General features: G+C 40.5%; 1 protein-coding gene across 1 annotated transcript; it reads right to left on the bottom strand.

The window, feature by feature from the left end:
- Positions 1–294: 294 nt before the first annotated feature.
- LOC144997183 (uncharacterized) lies at positions 295–5,377 on the bottom strand. The gene is made up of 4 exons (XM_078957026.1): positions 5,127–5,377; positions 3,075–3,136; positions 1,350–2,990; positions 295–1,280 (listed from the first exon to the last, which is right to left on the bottom strand). Exons 1-4 carry the CDS (start codon positions 5,236–5,238, stop codon positions 594–596), a joined length of 2,502 nt encoding a protein of 833 aa, XP_078813152.1. The 5' UTR covers positions 5,239–5,377; the 3' UTR covers positions 295–593.
- Between the last annotated feature and the right edge of the window lie 11,987 nt (positions 5,378–17,364).

The raw sequence follows: 17,364 nt of genomic DNA, 5'->3' as shown, positions 1-17,364 counted from the left end.
TTTATTACATATGATGTTTTTTCTTTTGATCCAGACATTACCTAAATGCATACTCTCGGTATAGGTAAAGTAAATAATAAGTTAAAAGATATGATATGAGAGTTTCAATTCTATGGATTTTATCATTTGAATCCTCAACTTCTTGTATTAAATAAGAGTATAATATACCATATATATAAGATTTGAAACATATATAAGAAGTAAATAAAAGGCTTCAAAACAAATTGATCGTCACAAAAGACTTTGTGTATATAGTATATCAGTATTAAATAAGAGTATAATATACCATACATATAAGATTTGAAACATATCACAAAACTTTACAAACTCATAAATTCATTACAATGTATACAAGAAAACTCAAGGAGATCTATCTATACTTCCTTGTTCTTCCATTTTAACAAAACCACATTCTATCGATCGAAAACTCATGTTACAAATTGTAAAATTTATAAAAAATAATCGAAAAAGAAGATTTACCCCGGGAACTTTCATCGTATTATCCTTTCTTCCCTTTCAAGCTCAACACGTCATCATACAAATAAATAAACCATTATCATTCAATTGACAATCACTTTTGCTTCTTTCTTGTGTCAAGCCATGCTCAACAAATCATCAACCATCTCATCTACGAGTCTATGAAGCACATCCCGTTCCACATCATTCACAAACTCATCCTTTTCCACAAATGTAAACGTCATCGTATGCCAACCAAAATCCCAAAAACTATTAGTATCGGGGTTTTTGTTATAAATGTCTCTCTCAAGCATATGATGCAAGTAATTTGCTTCATCGTACTCGTTGTGTGTATTCCTTCCATATAATCTTAAGCTTTCAAAATCCTTATACAACTGTTTAACCAATTCATCCAAGAACCTTATAGTCGTGTCACGAATGGAAGGTTTCATATACGGATGAGTTGACAATTCTTGGCTTCTTGCTTTTCGTCTAACTATTTCGTACCCACAATCTAACTTCAACTTAGTTTCCTCACTACGATGATTATGATCATCAACATGAAGAAAACCAACGGGTATATTGAAATTGAAAAGGGTTTCTGTTGTGCTTAAAAAAAGTTGATCTTTTATCAAAATCTCCTTGAGTTGCTTCTCGTTTTCTGTCAATACAATTGTACCCGATTGAAATGCTTTTTTAGGTTTGTTTTCCGAAAGATTACGTGTCTTTATCCTTTTATCACTCGAATCTTCATGCTTAATGGTAACTACGATTTCTTGGGTTTCTTGAGGAGCAATCTTGATATTATTTTCACATATTGGTACCTGAGAGATTTTTTGTTTCATAAATATATGATCCACAAAATGATGAAGTATTAGTGAATGTAACCTTACCTTGTCATTTACTTGGATTTTTTCTTCCGGTTTCTTCGGATTCGATATTTTGATGTTGGTTTCTTCTGGTTTCAAACAAATGGAAGCTAATTGTTGCACATCTTTTCTTTGAGTTTCTTTCAACACAGAAAGTCTATGCTTTGATGGTGTTCGGGTTCCATTTCTTCTCTTCATGACCTCGTCTTTTAGAGGGGCTTCAGTTCTACGTAACACCATTGAATCTACCTTCTTTCGTGTCACCACCTTCTCTTTCACATTGCTTTCTGTTCTTTCTGGTTTTGATTCTTGTGCCTTTGGAGTTGCATCTTTAGGTTTTAGATTACGTTCATCAGTTTGCATGTGAGACACTTTTGAAGGCAAATCCCTTGACTTCACTTGTTTGATTTGTTGTGACTCTTGTTTGCTTTTTTGGAACGTCCTGTTTTCTTGTTCTTTTGTTTGATGGTTTCTTGAAACAAGTTTGATCTCGTTACTCTTCTCCATTCGAATCGTTTTCGTCTTTCCCACTCTTTCTTGTCTCAAATTCGCTACAACTTCAGCACTTCTACGCTTATGTTGTATCTTCTCTTTCGTTTCACCATTGTCTGCTCTATCTTTCTTTTCTGGAAGTTGATCGGATCTTTGTTTCATGGCCACATTGTTTACAGTCTTCATAGGTTTTGGTGCCCCATTTTTATCAAATTCATGGATTTGTTGAGGTTTTTGATCTTTTAATGGAGGTATACCATCTTTCGGTGGTTTCAAACTCTTGTTAACTTGTATTCTTGATTCATTACGAGTGGATTCTGAATCTATCTTTCTGGGAACTTCTTCTAACCCCATAAGTTTCGCGATTACATTTGAGATCCTCCCTTTTTCCGAGTTGTTCTTTACATTCGATGTAGTAGAATTAGAAACACTTATTAGGCTTTCCTCACCATAGCTTGTGGACCTCCGATGAGTTGATAACTTAGAAAAACCATCGGTTTGAACCAAAAAATTGGACCTTTTAGAAGGCTTGTCGAAAGAGAACCGAGGCAAAGCAACTTGATTCTTGTCCACAATCTTTGAACTATCGTTTTCATCGTCTTGATCAACTTCTAGTAAAGTGATTCGATTCTTTCGTTGTGGGTGAACCATCAACTCAGAAGCTTCTTGCATGTTCACAAGCATCCTTAAAGACTCCTCTAAACCCTTAGCACCTTTCAACAACTCTTTTCCAACATCCATTGAATGTTTATCCATGTTCACTCCATTAGAACTTGATCTTAATATTTGGTAAAGATTCTGAACCCCTTTTGAAATCTCCTTGATTTGAGTAGTGGTGAGTGGAGGCACAACGACACCACCATTTGAGGTACTATGTTTCACTAGACTTGTCTCTTTTCGTGTGTTGCCAACGTCTAATGATCCCCGACCAATCTGATGCAAGAAATCTATCATTGCGTTAGCATTACCAGACCCTGAAAAATCCACGTTTAATAGTTTTCCGCCATTTTTGACGGCGTAAGTGAATGCCACCGGAAAATCTCCGGTGGATCCCGATCTATGGTGTCGGCCACCGGCATACGAAACAATTTGTTGGGATGATTCTTTGATGGCCGGGACTCGGGATGATCCTCCATACGTCTGTTGTTGGTTCGCCATTTTTGGTCCACCAATCTACAAGAACACCCAAGATATATATAAGTGATTGAAGGGTTTACGAAAACAAGTTTGATCAATTGATCTTACAGATTAACGTACAGATTCGAGTGATTTCGTTTGTCTAGATCCTCTCTGCACATTTCCTGGGTTTCTATATGCATCTTCATCAACAAAAATGAAATCAAAATCCCAAATTTGCAGGTGGTAGTATAAAGAAGATATATGCATACACAATCATGTATTTATACAAATGGATTCATCAATTTGATGTAGCTAACGATCTGAAGAGGCTGCACTTTCAAGATATGGCCCGATCCATTTTTCTAGATTGGCTAAGTAGTTGGGCTTTTTGTATAATACGATCATTTGTAAATTTTGTAAAGACAAACATCGCAATATCACTAAAATGTTTAAAGACAATGTAAACTTAGGTCAACAAAGATTTATTTATTTATAGCCGATGTAGATATTTTGATAGTTGATTTAAAATAAGTTAATATTTTTTATTAAGAGGAAAATTTAAGGTATAATTGTAAATGTATTATGTGGTTGACTTAATTTATGTATTTAAAATAAACTAAAATAATCAATTTTCTTAATTATTCCCGAAAAATAGCTATTTTTTCAGTGGGCCCATAAAAAAAGTTTCATTACAAAATGGTCATTTTTTCACCTTTTCTTATTTTTTATAATTGTATTTGTAATGTACTTATTTTCCAAACATCAAACTGAAACATCTTATAGCTAAATGTTGATAATTATATATAATTAATGAACAAATAAGTTAATACTATAAAGTCGGCATAAAGTATACATATTGCACATGCAACCAATTGACTCGTATATCTTTTCGACATGGGGCAAAGTGAGCTGTTGCAAAAGGTTCAATTTTTATTTTATATATATATATAATAACAATGACTATTTTTGATAGGGGTGATCAATTTATGATACGATACGATAAAAATACACGACACGAAACGAAATTGGGACGTAATCAAAATTCGAATTCGTTTTCGTGTCATGTTCGTGTCAAGTATAAAAAACACGATTACGTATCGTGTCGTGTTCGTGTTTACAAATCCACACGAAATTGACACGATTGAGTATGTATTTGTCGTGTTTTTCGTTTTTATCGTGTTATATATGATTAAATATGAATTAAATAAAATATTAGTTAAGTAATATTATGTTTGTCGTGTCGTATCGTGTTGTCGTTTTTTAATTGATTCGTTTTCGTGTTAGTGAAAAAAAAAACACGACATCGTGTCGTATCGTGTTCGTGTTACAAAAAACATTGTCGTATCGGATAAAAACACGACACGATGACCCGATTTGACAGGCTTAATTTTTGATGATTCGTAATAAGCATTTGAAAATATTTAACTCATTGGAACCGGCTCTGCTTTTAAATATGTTTAGTTCTAAAACTCGGTCTTTTTTATATTTTTGACACTCACATCTTTATCATCTCGTTTAATAAACATACACATTTCTTTTTTGTTACATGATGTCAATTTTTATGACAGTTCTACAAGCTTATGTCAACATTAATATCAACAATGATGATATCAACAACATTAACGATGCTATTGATAGTTTTACCAATTGATCCATAGCTATGCCTATTTCACTCATACTTTCTATCACGTGATTTGTTAGATAATTTATCATACGTTTATTAATTATTAAATTTACTAGAACTTGTTCTTTACAATTTAACGATAAAAGTTATTTTTTGGAGTAATTCTACGATCACTATGAAAAGAAAAATGATAATATTTTAAAAGAAAATTGATTATAAAATCTCGCTTCTAGACCCTCACTTTGTCACGGTTGGGACACATGTAGGACAGTTAATATTTGTAGTTGAATCACGTGTGCAAAGTGTTTTGGAATCGCTTCAAGAAGATGAACAGGAATCTTGATCTAGCTTAAGTTTGACTTTTTAGTATCAACATGCCATCTTTTAACTTCTAAATTAGAGAGATGTACTTTAATTTTACAAAAATAATTCAAAACCCACTTATAACATAAAACAAAGATCATAATGCTAGTTTTTATATTAAAGATAACAAGAAAATTCATCGAAAACCAAAATTCAAAAAGTGCAAAGTTTATCATCGGGATAACAAAAATGTATTATGGTACCTCTTGTTGTAGCGTTGGGTCGAGCCGAGCTCTGAGACGACACACCCATTCGTTCTTTCCTGAGTCGAAGATCATGCAGCAACTTCTGTGCAAAGTCGGACTTGGATGCCATTTTTTGATACTTCAAAACCTCGAAAATCTGTTGAAGTTTTGATCCAACGGGAAGAAAGAATAATGGGGAATGAAGGTGGGGTGAGAAGAAGATGATATGATAGATTTGGTGTGGAAATGGAGGTTTAGTTGAGAAGGATCTGTCGAGATCAGGTGAGGGTAGGGAAGTGATGCCTAAAGAAAACAACAGTGTAGAAGGTGAGAATGTATAGGAAGGTTGACGTGAACGTTTTCTTTCCCTTTTGTAGTGTAACAACAATACTTGAAATCACAATGACTTTGATTTAAAAGCAAGCAATGTCATATATTTCAATGGATTCTCTGCGCCTTTTTTTTATGTATAGTCTTATTACTTATCATGGGAAAATAGATATTATTACTTTTTCTGGTTGTGATGATATTGCGATTGAGACCTTGGTGAAAGTAATGTTAAGTTTTTGTAGACATATGAAGGAAATTAGGTATGACGTACTCTTTGATATTATACTGAATTTGGAAAATCTAAATTTGACACCGGTAATAGAATTTTTGAATCCATCACCATACGATTTTGTATATAAATTAAAAAACACAAAATTATAAAAACGGTCCATCTAGTTTGCTAAAAATCACAAAATAAGTTCTTGTTAATTTTTTGAACGAAAACAATCTTGTGGTTTCCAAAACTTGCATGAATAACTATTTTTACCGACACTGTTACTGTTCATTTGTTAGTTTAAGGGTATTTTGGTAGTTTCAAATAGTAGTGACCGAATTATGATTATACGTAAACATAGAGACAATTTATGTATTTTTTTTTTTATATTTAATGTTTATGGGTTTGTGATTTTTCCACCATTTACTATATAAAATATCATTTTTATCTCTTCACTTTGAACTTTGAAAAACGTTATTTTCATCCTGTATTTTCTAAATTTTCGTGTTTAACCCCGTGATATATATAATTTTATTTAATAACTTTCGTTGGTTAACCTAAAAAAATTATTTTTACATGTTTATTTTAATGTATTAGTCAGTATTATTCAAGTTGATCAACGTTTCGATTTTAATTTACAATTTTCTTTTGTTATTTTTTTTAATTACATGGTTTTTTTGATAAATTTTTCTGTTTAAATTCGAGTTTGTCTATGTTTTGATGTAATTTTTTTGTTTAACTTTATGTGTGTTTTCTACATATGAGACGGGTCACATGTAATCATTTTTGTTTGTAATTTTAAAAAACGTATTATATTCGAGTTTGCCTATGTTTCTACGTATTTTTTTTTTTTTATATTTTTGTGCTTAATTTTACGTACAATCCTACGTATCATTCGGGTCACATACAATAACTTTAGTTCGTTAGCTTAAAAAATGTATTATATTTGAGTTTGCTTACGTTTCGACGTAACTTTTTTTTCACGTTTTTTTACGTATCAGTATAGATTCGAATCTGTCTACACTTCGACACAATTTTTTTATGTTTCGTGTTTATTTTTATGTATGTGTTTTTGTCGTTCGTGTTTTTTACGTCGAAACGTAACTTTTATCAATACGACCATCAAAATTCAACTTACAAAATTCAATGCTTATAATTACGTTTTTATCTATTATATGTGAACAAATCCATACGTAGGAACATATATAAAATAAGCACCAAAATGTAAAAAAGAAAAATTAAGTAGAAACATAAAAAATAAAGAATAAGAAAAATACAAATTTATATCGACACGTGCATAAAAAGGAATATATAAGATTCTTTTTAAGTTAACGAACAAAAAATTTAAATAATAAAAAACGTATAATATGTGACCCAAGTCATACGTATGAAACGTACATAAAATTAAACACGTAAATGTAAAAAAACTATGTCGAAACGTAGACAAACTCGAATTTAAATCGATAATTTTATAAAAATACATATACTTAAAAAAACAAACGAAAAAAGTTGCAAATTAAAGTCCAAACGGCGATCTTCTTAAATTATATGGACAATTATATAAAAATAAACACATAAAAAAAGTTATTTTAGGTAAACGAACGAAAGTTATTAATAAAAATCAAATTATATATAATACGGGGTTAAACACGAAAATTTAGAAAATAAGGGGGTGAAAGTAACTTTTTTTAAAGTTCAACGTGATATTTTAAAAAGTAAAGGGGTGGAAAAGCCACATACTCATAAACATAAAATATAGAAAAAAAATTATATAAATGGTTCGTATGGTTTACCCATCGTCACAAACTCAGTCTCTGTGTAACACCCAAAGTTTTGAAGGCCAAGAAAGGAAAGAAAAGCCCTAATTTTAAGGGTAGACTCGGCGAGTCCAAGGAGGGACTCGGCGAGTCAGAGCGGGATCCGAATCGAGGAGTAAGCGACCGACTCGGCGAGTCGGCCAAGGTGACTCGGCGAGTAGGGTTGACCTGGAAGGTTGACTTTGACCAGGACTTTGACCTTGGATCAGGGTTGACTTGGTTGTCTTTCGGGGGTCAGTTAGGCTCAGTGTTGCATTGATATTGGTAGTTCGGGGAGCAAGGGGAGCAGGAGTTCCGTGAGTTGTCGGGAAGCAGCTAGTGAGATCATCAGCAAGTTCAGCTAGTGCAGGTGAGTTTCCCTTTTTTGTGAATGGGTCTAAGGCCACAATGCCGGCCCATGTAGTTATGAGTAGAAGACCCGGGGGTTAGCCCTAGGCACAATATGCTAGTATGATATTCAGGACGAGGTCCAGTAATAGCGGGCGGGTGCCCAAGGATTCGTTTGTATGCTAGATTATACTTGTTGTCTGTGTGATACATGTATGTGCCTGGTAGGGAGAGGTCCCGTATCTCACAATAGTAGAGTGTGGATGGGATTCCATATCTCATTAGTAGCAGAATATGGGCGAGGCCCAAACTAGAACAGGAGCGAGAGTGGGCTAGGCCCGTACCTCACTACCATTAGGAGCGTAGACGGGGTTCCATGACTCATCAATAGCAGGACATAGGCGAGGCCCAGGATAGGCGAGGCCTTAGGACAGAACCAGTTGCATGTGTTTAGTTATGTGTTGTGAAATGTTTATGTGTTATTATTTTTGGTGGGCGAGGCCCTGTGACAGGCGAGGCCTAAGTAAAACAGATCTGTATCCGAGCGGGGCTCGAAGCCAGGCGGGGCCTGGAGCGGTGGGGCCGTTGTAGCGGCCGAGGCCCGAGGTAGGGGCGAGGCCCAAGATAGCGGGCGTGGCCTAGTATGTGCAATATGTGGATATTCATGGTATGTGGTAGGGTGGGGAACTCACTAAGCTTCGTGCTTACGGTTTTCAATTTTGGTTTCAGGTACTTCCGGTAGCGGAGGGAAGAGCTCGGGGTGATCGCATGGCACACACCATAGATTAGACAGCCTGGGAATGTTTACTCTGATAATGAATATGTGTTTTGAAAACTTATACTCATATTATGTTTTGGAATGATGACTTTACTTTAAGTAATGATTTATTAAAAGAAATTTTTGGTCTTAAATTTTGGGTCGTTACAAGTTGGTATCAGAGCCTTGGTTTGAGGGATTTGGACATGCTCTCGGGTGTGTCTGAACTCAAACCGAGGATTTGGTATGAGAGTTTTCAAAACAAAAAGACAGTTTTGTAAAAAGAGAGTTTCGAGAAAGAAAATGGTTTTAGAAAAGTAAAAAGAATTCAGAAAGAAAAGAACTTTGAAAAGAGAAAAGAGGTGTGGTGCATGTAATCAACCGAGCTCAAGTAAGTACTCCAAAATACCCTTACAAGTCTATGTTTTAATTATCAGTTAATAGAACAGCATGCTAGATTAGAACTAAGGATCTAGGGAGGATGCCTTATGTGCTTGTTATATGTGCTTTTGACCTGCATGATAGTGTTTAATAGTCAGTAGTAGGATAGCCTGATTAGGTTATGCCTAAGTTTATGAGTTGTGTTGCATGCTAGTTCAGATTCTTGCTATGTGGATATGATTGCTTAAGTATGTTATGGTTAGATTTTCCCTTGTCTAAATGTTGCTTGCTTTGTGCATTGTGGGATTCTAAGTGATGGGAGTTAGCCATTAGGTGGATACGTCACGTCACATGTGATCAGGGTTGAATAATCTCGGAGTGTGGGATTTGGTCCTATTGCGCAGCTCTTGTTTGAGTCCAACCGTTGTAGGAACGAGTCTTTTACTTGAAGGATTATCTGAGCCTCGTCGCATGTGATGGTATCCAGGTAATGGCTAATTGGCATTGCGAGGAGGCCTTCAGCAGCTGAGGACTGGTTTGAGTTGAGTCAAAGGTTTCCCTAGGGTAAGCCTAGGATGAGGTAGTACTGGGAGTAGTAGTAGTAGAAAAGGGACCTGGTGGAGTCAAAGCAGTTCTTGAGGAAAGTACGTGTAACGACCAAAATTTCGAAACAATTAAAACTTTTCCAAATCAACCCATTTTAATAACGTTATTACAAAAAGGTTTTCAATACATTATTTAACAGAGTATTTCCCAGGTCCATTTCATAAAACACCAACGCGAGGAACGGTACGATCACGCCTTTGCCTTGCCACAGACTCCTGAGAACCTGAAAACATAAAAACCACAACTGTAAGCCCGAGAGCTTCGTGAGATATCCCCAAAATACCAACCACATATACGCCCTTCCAGGCCACAACCTTCCGGTCCAAAACATATCGCCTTCCGGCCCATAGCATAAAGCCTTCCGGCCCATAACACATTGCCTTCCGGCCCATAACATATCGCCTTCCGGCCCGCAACATAAAAGCATACATATCATGACAGAACAGAGAACAACCATGCATACCGGGTTACACTCCAGACCAGACAACCATGCACATAACATGTAATCATATAACAGTTCACAGTTAGCAAATCGATCAACATATCACATAACATATCATTACCCTAACCAAGATACCAGCCTAGCCGATCACTAGCATAACATCACCCTACGACTCAGCCAACATAATAATTATGCACATACGCCTTTCCAGGCCATGACCTTCCGGTCCACATCGCATTGCCTTTCGGCCCGCAACATGTAATGCCTTCCGGCCTACAACATATAATGCCTTCCGGCCCATATCCCGCAATATCATACAACAGACAATTACCCAGATTTCCATCCGATAAAAGGGTCGGCCTTGGTGCCTTGAACCCTATAGATATAGTGAGGATAACTCACCTCGAAACTGCCGACTGAACAGATAACCCAAGCTGCTCCGATCACTAATACGATCTCCACCACTGGACAACCACCAATGTACTGAACTCAAAATCATAATCAACAATTACCAAAATACCCCTGGAAACCACTGGTCAACCCTTGGTCAAATACTAGGTCAAAATCATAATCAACAATTACCAAAATACCCCTGGAAACCTAACTCGCCGAGTCACCCCGAGACTCGCCGAGTCCAACAACTTTGAGTCCACTCGCACATAACTCACCGAGTCATCCCTTGACTCGCCGGTTCTCGACTCAACCAGAGAACATTTGGACTCTTCGACAAGACTCACCGAGTCTAAGGCTATCTTCAATCTACTCGCCGAGTTGTTCATCCGAATCGTCGAGTTCCATCTTATCTTCAAGCAACTCGTCGAGTCCACCCATGTGACTCGCCGAGTACCACCGGTCTGCATCCAAACAGAAGCGTTCCAGACCATGCAATTGATCCAAAACATAGATCTAGCCTCCTACAACTCATTCATCATGTAAAGTGGCAATCTTTACGTGAATCCAAAGAGATCTATGCATTATGCACATTAGGGCTAAGGTTTGGGACAAGATAGCTTCATCCAACACTCAACACAGGGACTTTCCTGCATTCCAACTCTCCTCTATTCCAGATCTGAGGTAGCAACCTCAGATCTAACCTCTAGATTCCAATATCACCCAAGATAAGCTTCCCCTCAAACCCCAAAATGAAGAGACAAGAGAAAAACAGCCTAAGAACGAGATATTACCTAAAAGGAACGCCCCAATCTGCAAGGAACTCGAATCCAAGCAAAGCCCCTTGCTCCACACCTTCAATTTTCCAAACTTTCTTCAACAATTACTTCTCCAAGCTCCAATCCACTCAACAATGGTGCTTCTCCACGATTTTAGGGTTTCTGGGACTCAAGGGGGTGATAAAGAGGCGGGAGGAAACATAATGCTCTTTATATAGGGCTCAACCCCGAGAATTAGGGTTTTCTCCACTCAGCGCCTACTCGCCGAGTCCATCTCATTGACTCGCTAAGTCGGCTATTTAACATGCGACCAAGTCGCGACTCTACTCGCCGAGTCCATCCATAGACTCGCCGAGTCACTCAATCCCAAATTACACTTTTAGCCCTTCAACTCGACTCTTGCTATTTCGGGATGTTACAGTACGGATAGATGTGGAAGGTAGTATGGGCCCGTACTACTGAAAGCAGAGGATCCGTACTCGATTCAGGAAAGGCCGAGACAAGACCGGGAACTTGGTAGTGAGTATGTTTGGTCTCGCAGCAGCGAGCAGTATTCTGATAATGGTTATGTTATATGTTTCAGTATGGTGACATTGCAAGAGGGACCATCAGGCGGATCAGGCGCCGGAAAGGGATTGGGCTCGGGTTTAGGGGCCGAGCAGCTCGAGGAGCGGATGAGAGAGTTGATATCAGCCGAGTTTACGCACAGTATTCTAGCTCAGACTCCTGTGATCTTTGGCATGGTCAAGGAGGGTATATTGGAGATTTTGGATGAGAGGCTGGGAGCCTTCCATACTGAGTTGATCGCTTTGTTGGGAGCGTGTACCTTGACATTTCGGGAGTTCAGGGCTTGCGGGGCACCAGATTATCATGGGGCTAGGGACCCCATCGCTAGCAACAGATGGTTGGCTGATGTTGCCAACGCATTCCGTACGAGCCGGTGTCCTGAGGAGGACAAGGTCAGACTCGCTTCCTGTCTTCTGAAGGACAAAGAGAGGGATTGGTGGGAGGAGATTGGTCATGCTTTGGGTGATGATGTCGCGTTGGACGCGATGACTTGGAGTGATTTCTCAACTAGGTTCAAAGCGGAGTTTTCGCCGATTATTGAGGATCAACAGTTGGCCCGGGAGTTTCAGGATTTGACGCAGACTACTGAGACTGTGGCGGAGATCACCGCCAAGTTTAGGGAGAGAGCCCTTCTTGTTCCGTAGTATGTCGCAGATGAGGTGATGAAGAAGGCACGATATCATGAGATGCTCAGGGATGACATCAGGGAGTTCGTGAGCAGGTCCGGTTGTAAGACGCTAGAAGATATGATTTCTCGGGCCAGGGATAGGGAAATTGATTTGGAGCAGATCCGGAAGAGGAAGCCGGATGAGTTTTAGGTAGCCGCGAGTTCGGGCAAAAGGCCCAAGGGATCGAATTCAAGATCGAGGGATCATCAGGACCGCAGTCGATGCGGAAAGTGTGGTAGGACGCACGGGGGCGCGTGCAGGAGTGGTAGTGGTGGTGAGTTTGGCTGCTTCAGGTGCGGTCGGACTGGTCATTTTAGCAGAGATTGTACTGTTACCATCACCCAGGGATCAGACTTGATATGTTTTCACTGCAATCAGCGGGGCCACAAGAAGGCTCAGTGCCCCAGTTTGCTTTCAGCAGGACGGGTGATGGCACCTTCCCCTGCAACTTTAAGGATCACATACGGCTGTCAGGGCCGTGCGGAGGCGCCTGCGGTAGGAAGCAGGGTTTTTCAGATGGCTACTTTGGAGACACGAGCAGCGCCGAACGTTTCAGGTATGCGATTTCCGTTTTCGGTTCTTCTATTTGTGCATGATGTTATATTGTTATGGTTCTGCATCATTATCTGTATGAGCATTTTATTTTTGAGCGGGTTGATTGTGATCGAGTTATATGCCATCTGCATAACTTGGATATTGGTTAGTAGTTAAGGGGTGGGTTGTATCAAAGAAGGTTACTTAGGGTGCAGTATCTGTAGCATGCCTTGTAGGGACTCGATATGTCTCGCTAGTTCGGAGCCGAATAAGTTTTAGAATGGACAGGTTAGATCCTTAGCTATGGTAAGCTTGGGATTCCTCAGCGGATTGATTATGGTAGCAAGGATTAGGATTTCTCTTCATTGAGCATCGAGGCGTAAGCAGGATCGAAGCGGGGGAGAATCCTCCGAGTGTATAAGGGTAAGAGCACGCAAATCCAGATCGAGTATATGATTTATGAGAAGGAAAGGAGGTAGTTCAGCGTTTGACGGATTGAATAGTTCAGGGTTGGGAGTTTGAGAAACTTCCCATCAGTCCATGCGTGTAAAGGGTAATGGTGAGTATGTGGTTCGGATTCAGGTTGAAGGGTCGCCTGTAGGACTCGTGTGAGTCGGAATGGAGATCTTGAGGTCAAATAGCAGGAGATGTTTTCGCGTTAGCAGTCAGTGGCAGAAGCAGCATGTAGAGCATGGAAGAGTGGCGGGAGAGCCTCGGTTTTCTTCAGCAGTAGTCAGTGGTGGAAAGTGATGTAAGACTACGGGGCGGCCGTAGCATTCACTAGCAATCAGTGGTGGAAGTGTTGTCGGACTACAGGGCAGCCGTAGCATTTTGTAGTAGCTTCGTTGGCGGAGTCGGGGCGAGGCCCTTATCTCCTAGCATTCAGATAGGGATCAGGAATGGGTAATGGATGAGGATGGTAATGAGTTGCCTGTATAGCCCGTGAGAGGTGAGACCTTGGGAGAGGCCCGTATGAGAATAGCAGTATAGGTGAGACCTGAGAGCAGGTTTCCTCAGTAGTATGATTAGGGTGAGACCCGTGGGTGAGGCCCGTGAGTTTTAGCAGCACAGGTGGGACCTGGTAAGGATCTTAGTGTCTAGATAAGGGGATTGGGGATCCCAGGAAATTGTATTGCCAGCATGGTAGAATAGATTGAGCAGTATAGGTGGCGGAAGTATCTTCGAATGTCGCTGGGAGTGACTAGTGGTTGTGCTGGGTCAGCAATCGGTGAGAGTCGGTAATCTAGATATTGATAGGTTGGTAGGGACCAGGATGGTCTCAGTTCATCCGGAAGCCAGATAAGGAATAGCAGGATTTCTAGTCAGTAGCAGTGCGGGAATGCAGAGTATGGTGGAATTCAGTTAGTCGATAGTGGGGTGCTCGACACCGAATGATAGTAGAAAGAATGCCATGTGGATACTGGCAATGATGACCCGTATAGAGTAGCGGGAGTAATAGATTGGGTGAAGATAGGGTATTCACAGTGGCAGAGGAGATAAATGGTTATGGAGCGTTGCCTTGGGTAGGCAAGGAAATCGCGCAAGGAAAGAAGGGGTGAACCCCTATGTTGCAGTACTCGGAGAATACCAGAAAGATTGTCGGTTGAGTAAGTTGTGTTTCCAGGATGTTCAGGGTCAGGATGCACCCGAGATTATTATCGGTAAGGATTGACGTTACTCTAAATGACTAAGCGGAAGGCCAGCAAAGTTAGGCAGCTGGTGTTAGAATGGATGGTGGGGTATTGGAGGCAAATCGCAGGCAGTAGAGTATAGAAAACTTCGAGGACGAAGTTTAGTTTAAGTGGGGGAGAGTTGTAACACCCAAATTTTTGAAGGCCAAGAAAGGAAACAAAAGCCCTAATTTTAAGGGTAGACTCGACGAGTCCAAGGAGGTACTCGGCGAGTCCGAGCGGGATCCGGGTCGAGGAGTAAGCAACCAACTCGGCGAGTCGGCCAAGGTGACTCGGTGAGTCTGGTCTGAATGAGGAAAACCCTAATCCTGGGAGTTGTACCCTATTTAAAGGGTGTTATGTCCCTCCCTCAGCCCCCATATCACCCTAGAGAACCAGTACACCCTTGATTTCGTGAGAGCTTCCATCATTTGAGAGATAAATCTTGGAGGAAGGAACTTTGGGAAAGGAAATTGAAGATCAAGTAGGTTGCTTCAAAGGAGGAGGTGTAGATCAGAGATCTACTTCAGTGGTGTTCATCTTGGAGGTAACAAGCTGCTATTTTCCCTTCTTTGCACCTAGATCTATGTGTGTATTTAGGCATTCATGGCATTAGAGTGACCTTTCGAGCTAGGGGTTCAGATCTGAGGTTGTTACCTCAGATCCATGATTATTTTGATCTAAAACCCCGTAAAGTATCAGCCCTTGAATTGATTTTGAAGCCCCTTGGCCTTAAACCCTACTTTATGGCATATTTTGCCTAGATCTCCTTCTCTACACGTAAAGTTTGCAACTTTACGTGAGGAATAGGCTTGGGAAGGGTAGATCTACAGTTTGGAGTCCATGCATGACTCAAAAGTCCTCTGCATGTAAGGAGAATTGAAGGGACTCGGCGAGTAGCATGAAGTTGTGGAGAAACTCGACGAGTAGGATGAACAACTCGTCGAGTCGTATGAAGATTACCTTGTACTCGGCGAGTCTGTTCTTGGACTCGACGAGTCAGGTCGCGAAACCCCAAACCCTTCGAATTGAGACTCGAATCAGTGAGTCGAGTGGAGACTCAGTGAGTTGGACAGGTCAGGACTCAGAAATCGGTGGACTCGGCGAGTCGAGTCGCGAATGGAAGGAATCTGATCATTTTGAACTCGGTGAGTCAGTAGGGTGACTCGGCGAGTAGGGTTGACCTAGAAGGTTGACTTTGACCAAGACTTTGACCTTGGACCAGGGTTGACTTGGTTGTCTTTCGGGGGTCAGTTAGGCTCAGTGTTGCATTGATATTGGTAGTTCGGGGAGCAATGGGAGCAGGAGTTCCGTGAGTTGTCGGGCAGCAGCTAGTGAGATCATCAGCAAGTTCAGCCAGTGCAGGTGAGTTTCCCTTTGTGTGAATGGGTCTAAGGCCACAATGCCGGCCCATGTAGTTATGAGTAGAAGACCCGGGGGTTAGCCCTAGGCACACTATGCTAGTATGATATTCAGGACGAGGTCCAGTAATAGCGGGCGGGTGCCCAAGGATTCGTTTGTATGCTAGATTATACTTGTTGTTTGTGTGATATGTGTATGTGCCTGGTAGGGAGGTGAGTGTGGGCGAGGTCCCGTATCTCACCAATAGCAGAGTGTGGATGGGGTTCCATATCTCATTAGTAGCAGAATATGGGCGAGGCCCAAACTAGAACAGGAGTGAGAGTGGGCTAGGCCCGTACCTCACTACCATTAGGAGCGTGGACGGGGTTCCATGACTCATCAATAACAGGACATGGGCGAGGCCTTAGGACAGAACCAGTTGCATGTGTTTAGTTATATGTTGTGAAATGTTTATGTGTTATTATTTTTGGTGGGCGAGGCCCTGTGATAGGCGAGGCCTAAGTAAAACAGATATGTATCCGAGCGGGGCTCGAAGCCAGGCGGGGCCTGGAGCGGCGGAGCCGTTGTAGCGGCCGAGGCCCAAGGTAGGGGCGAGGCCTAAGATAGCGGGCGTGGCACAGTATATGCAATATGTGGATATGCATGGTATGTGGTAGGGTGGGGAACTCACTAAGCTTCGTGCTTACGGTTTTCAGTTTTGGTTTCAGGTACTTCCGGTAGCGAAGGGAAGAGCTCGGGGTGATCGAATGGCACACACCATAGATTAGACAGCCTGGGAATGTTTACTCTGATAATGAATATGTGTTTTGAAAACTTATACTCATATTATGTTTTGGAATGATGACTTTACTTTAAGTAATGATTTATTAAAAGAAATTTTTGGTCTTAAATTTTGGGTCGTTACACTCTGCTACTTGAAAAGATCAAAAGACTTGTCGAGTAGGGATCATTTTGGGCGCGGGATGAAGGGTATACTCAACGAGTTGGAAGGCCCTACCTCGACGAGTAGACGCTGGAAAGGAAAACCCTAATTGTTCGGGCTTTGCACCATATATAAAGAACTTATGGCTCATTTGTAGTCTCCCTCATCATCTTTACAACACAGAGAAACCCTAGTTCGAGCTTTACACCTTCTTGAGTGTGTGTGTGAGAGCCTTAAAGAGTGATTTTGGTGCGGTTGTTAAGGAATTTGGAGCAAAGGGAGAGGCTATAGATCCAACATCTACTATGTGTTAGCAACCATTTGGAGGTAAAATGTATTTACCTTGGCTTTCCATTTCTTAAATCTTCCCTTATGCAAGCATATGATCATTTCTAGGGTAAAATGGAGTCACTCTCGGGTTTGAGCTTGTCATGAGGACATGATCTCAGATCTGGACTCCTCTAAGACCCATAGACATAAAGCTGTCGAC

Source organism: Lactuca saligna, chromosome 5 (assembly GCF_052625555.1).
Source record: "Lactuca saligna cultivar CGN05327 chromosome 5, ASM5262555v1, whole genome shotgun sequence".
Taxonomy (NCBI): Eukaryota; Viridiplantae; Streptophyta; class Magnoliopsida; order Asterales; family Asteraceae; genus Lactuca; species Lactuca saligna.
The sequence above is the reverse complement of the archived record's forward strand: the minus strand, read 5'-3'. Positions and strand labels throughout refer to the sequence as shown.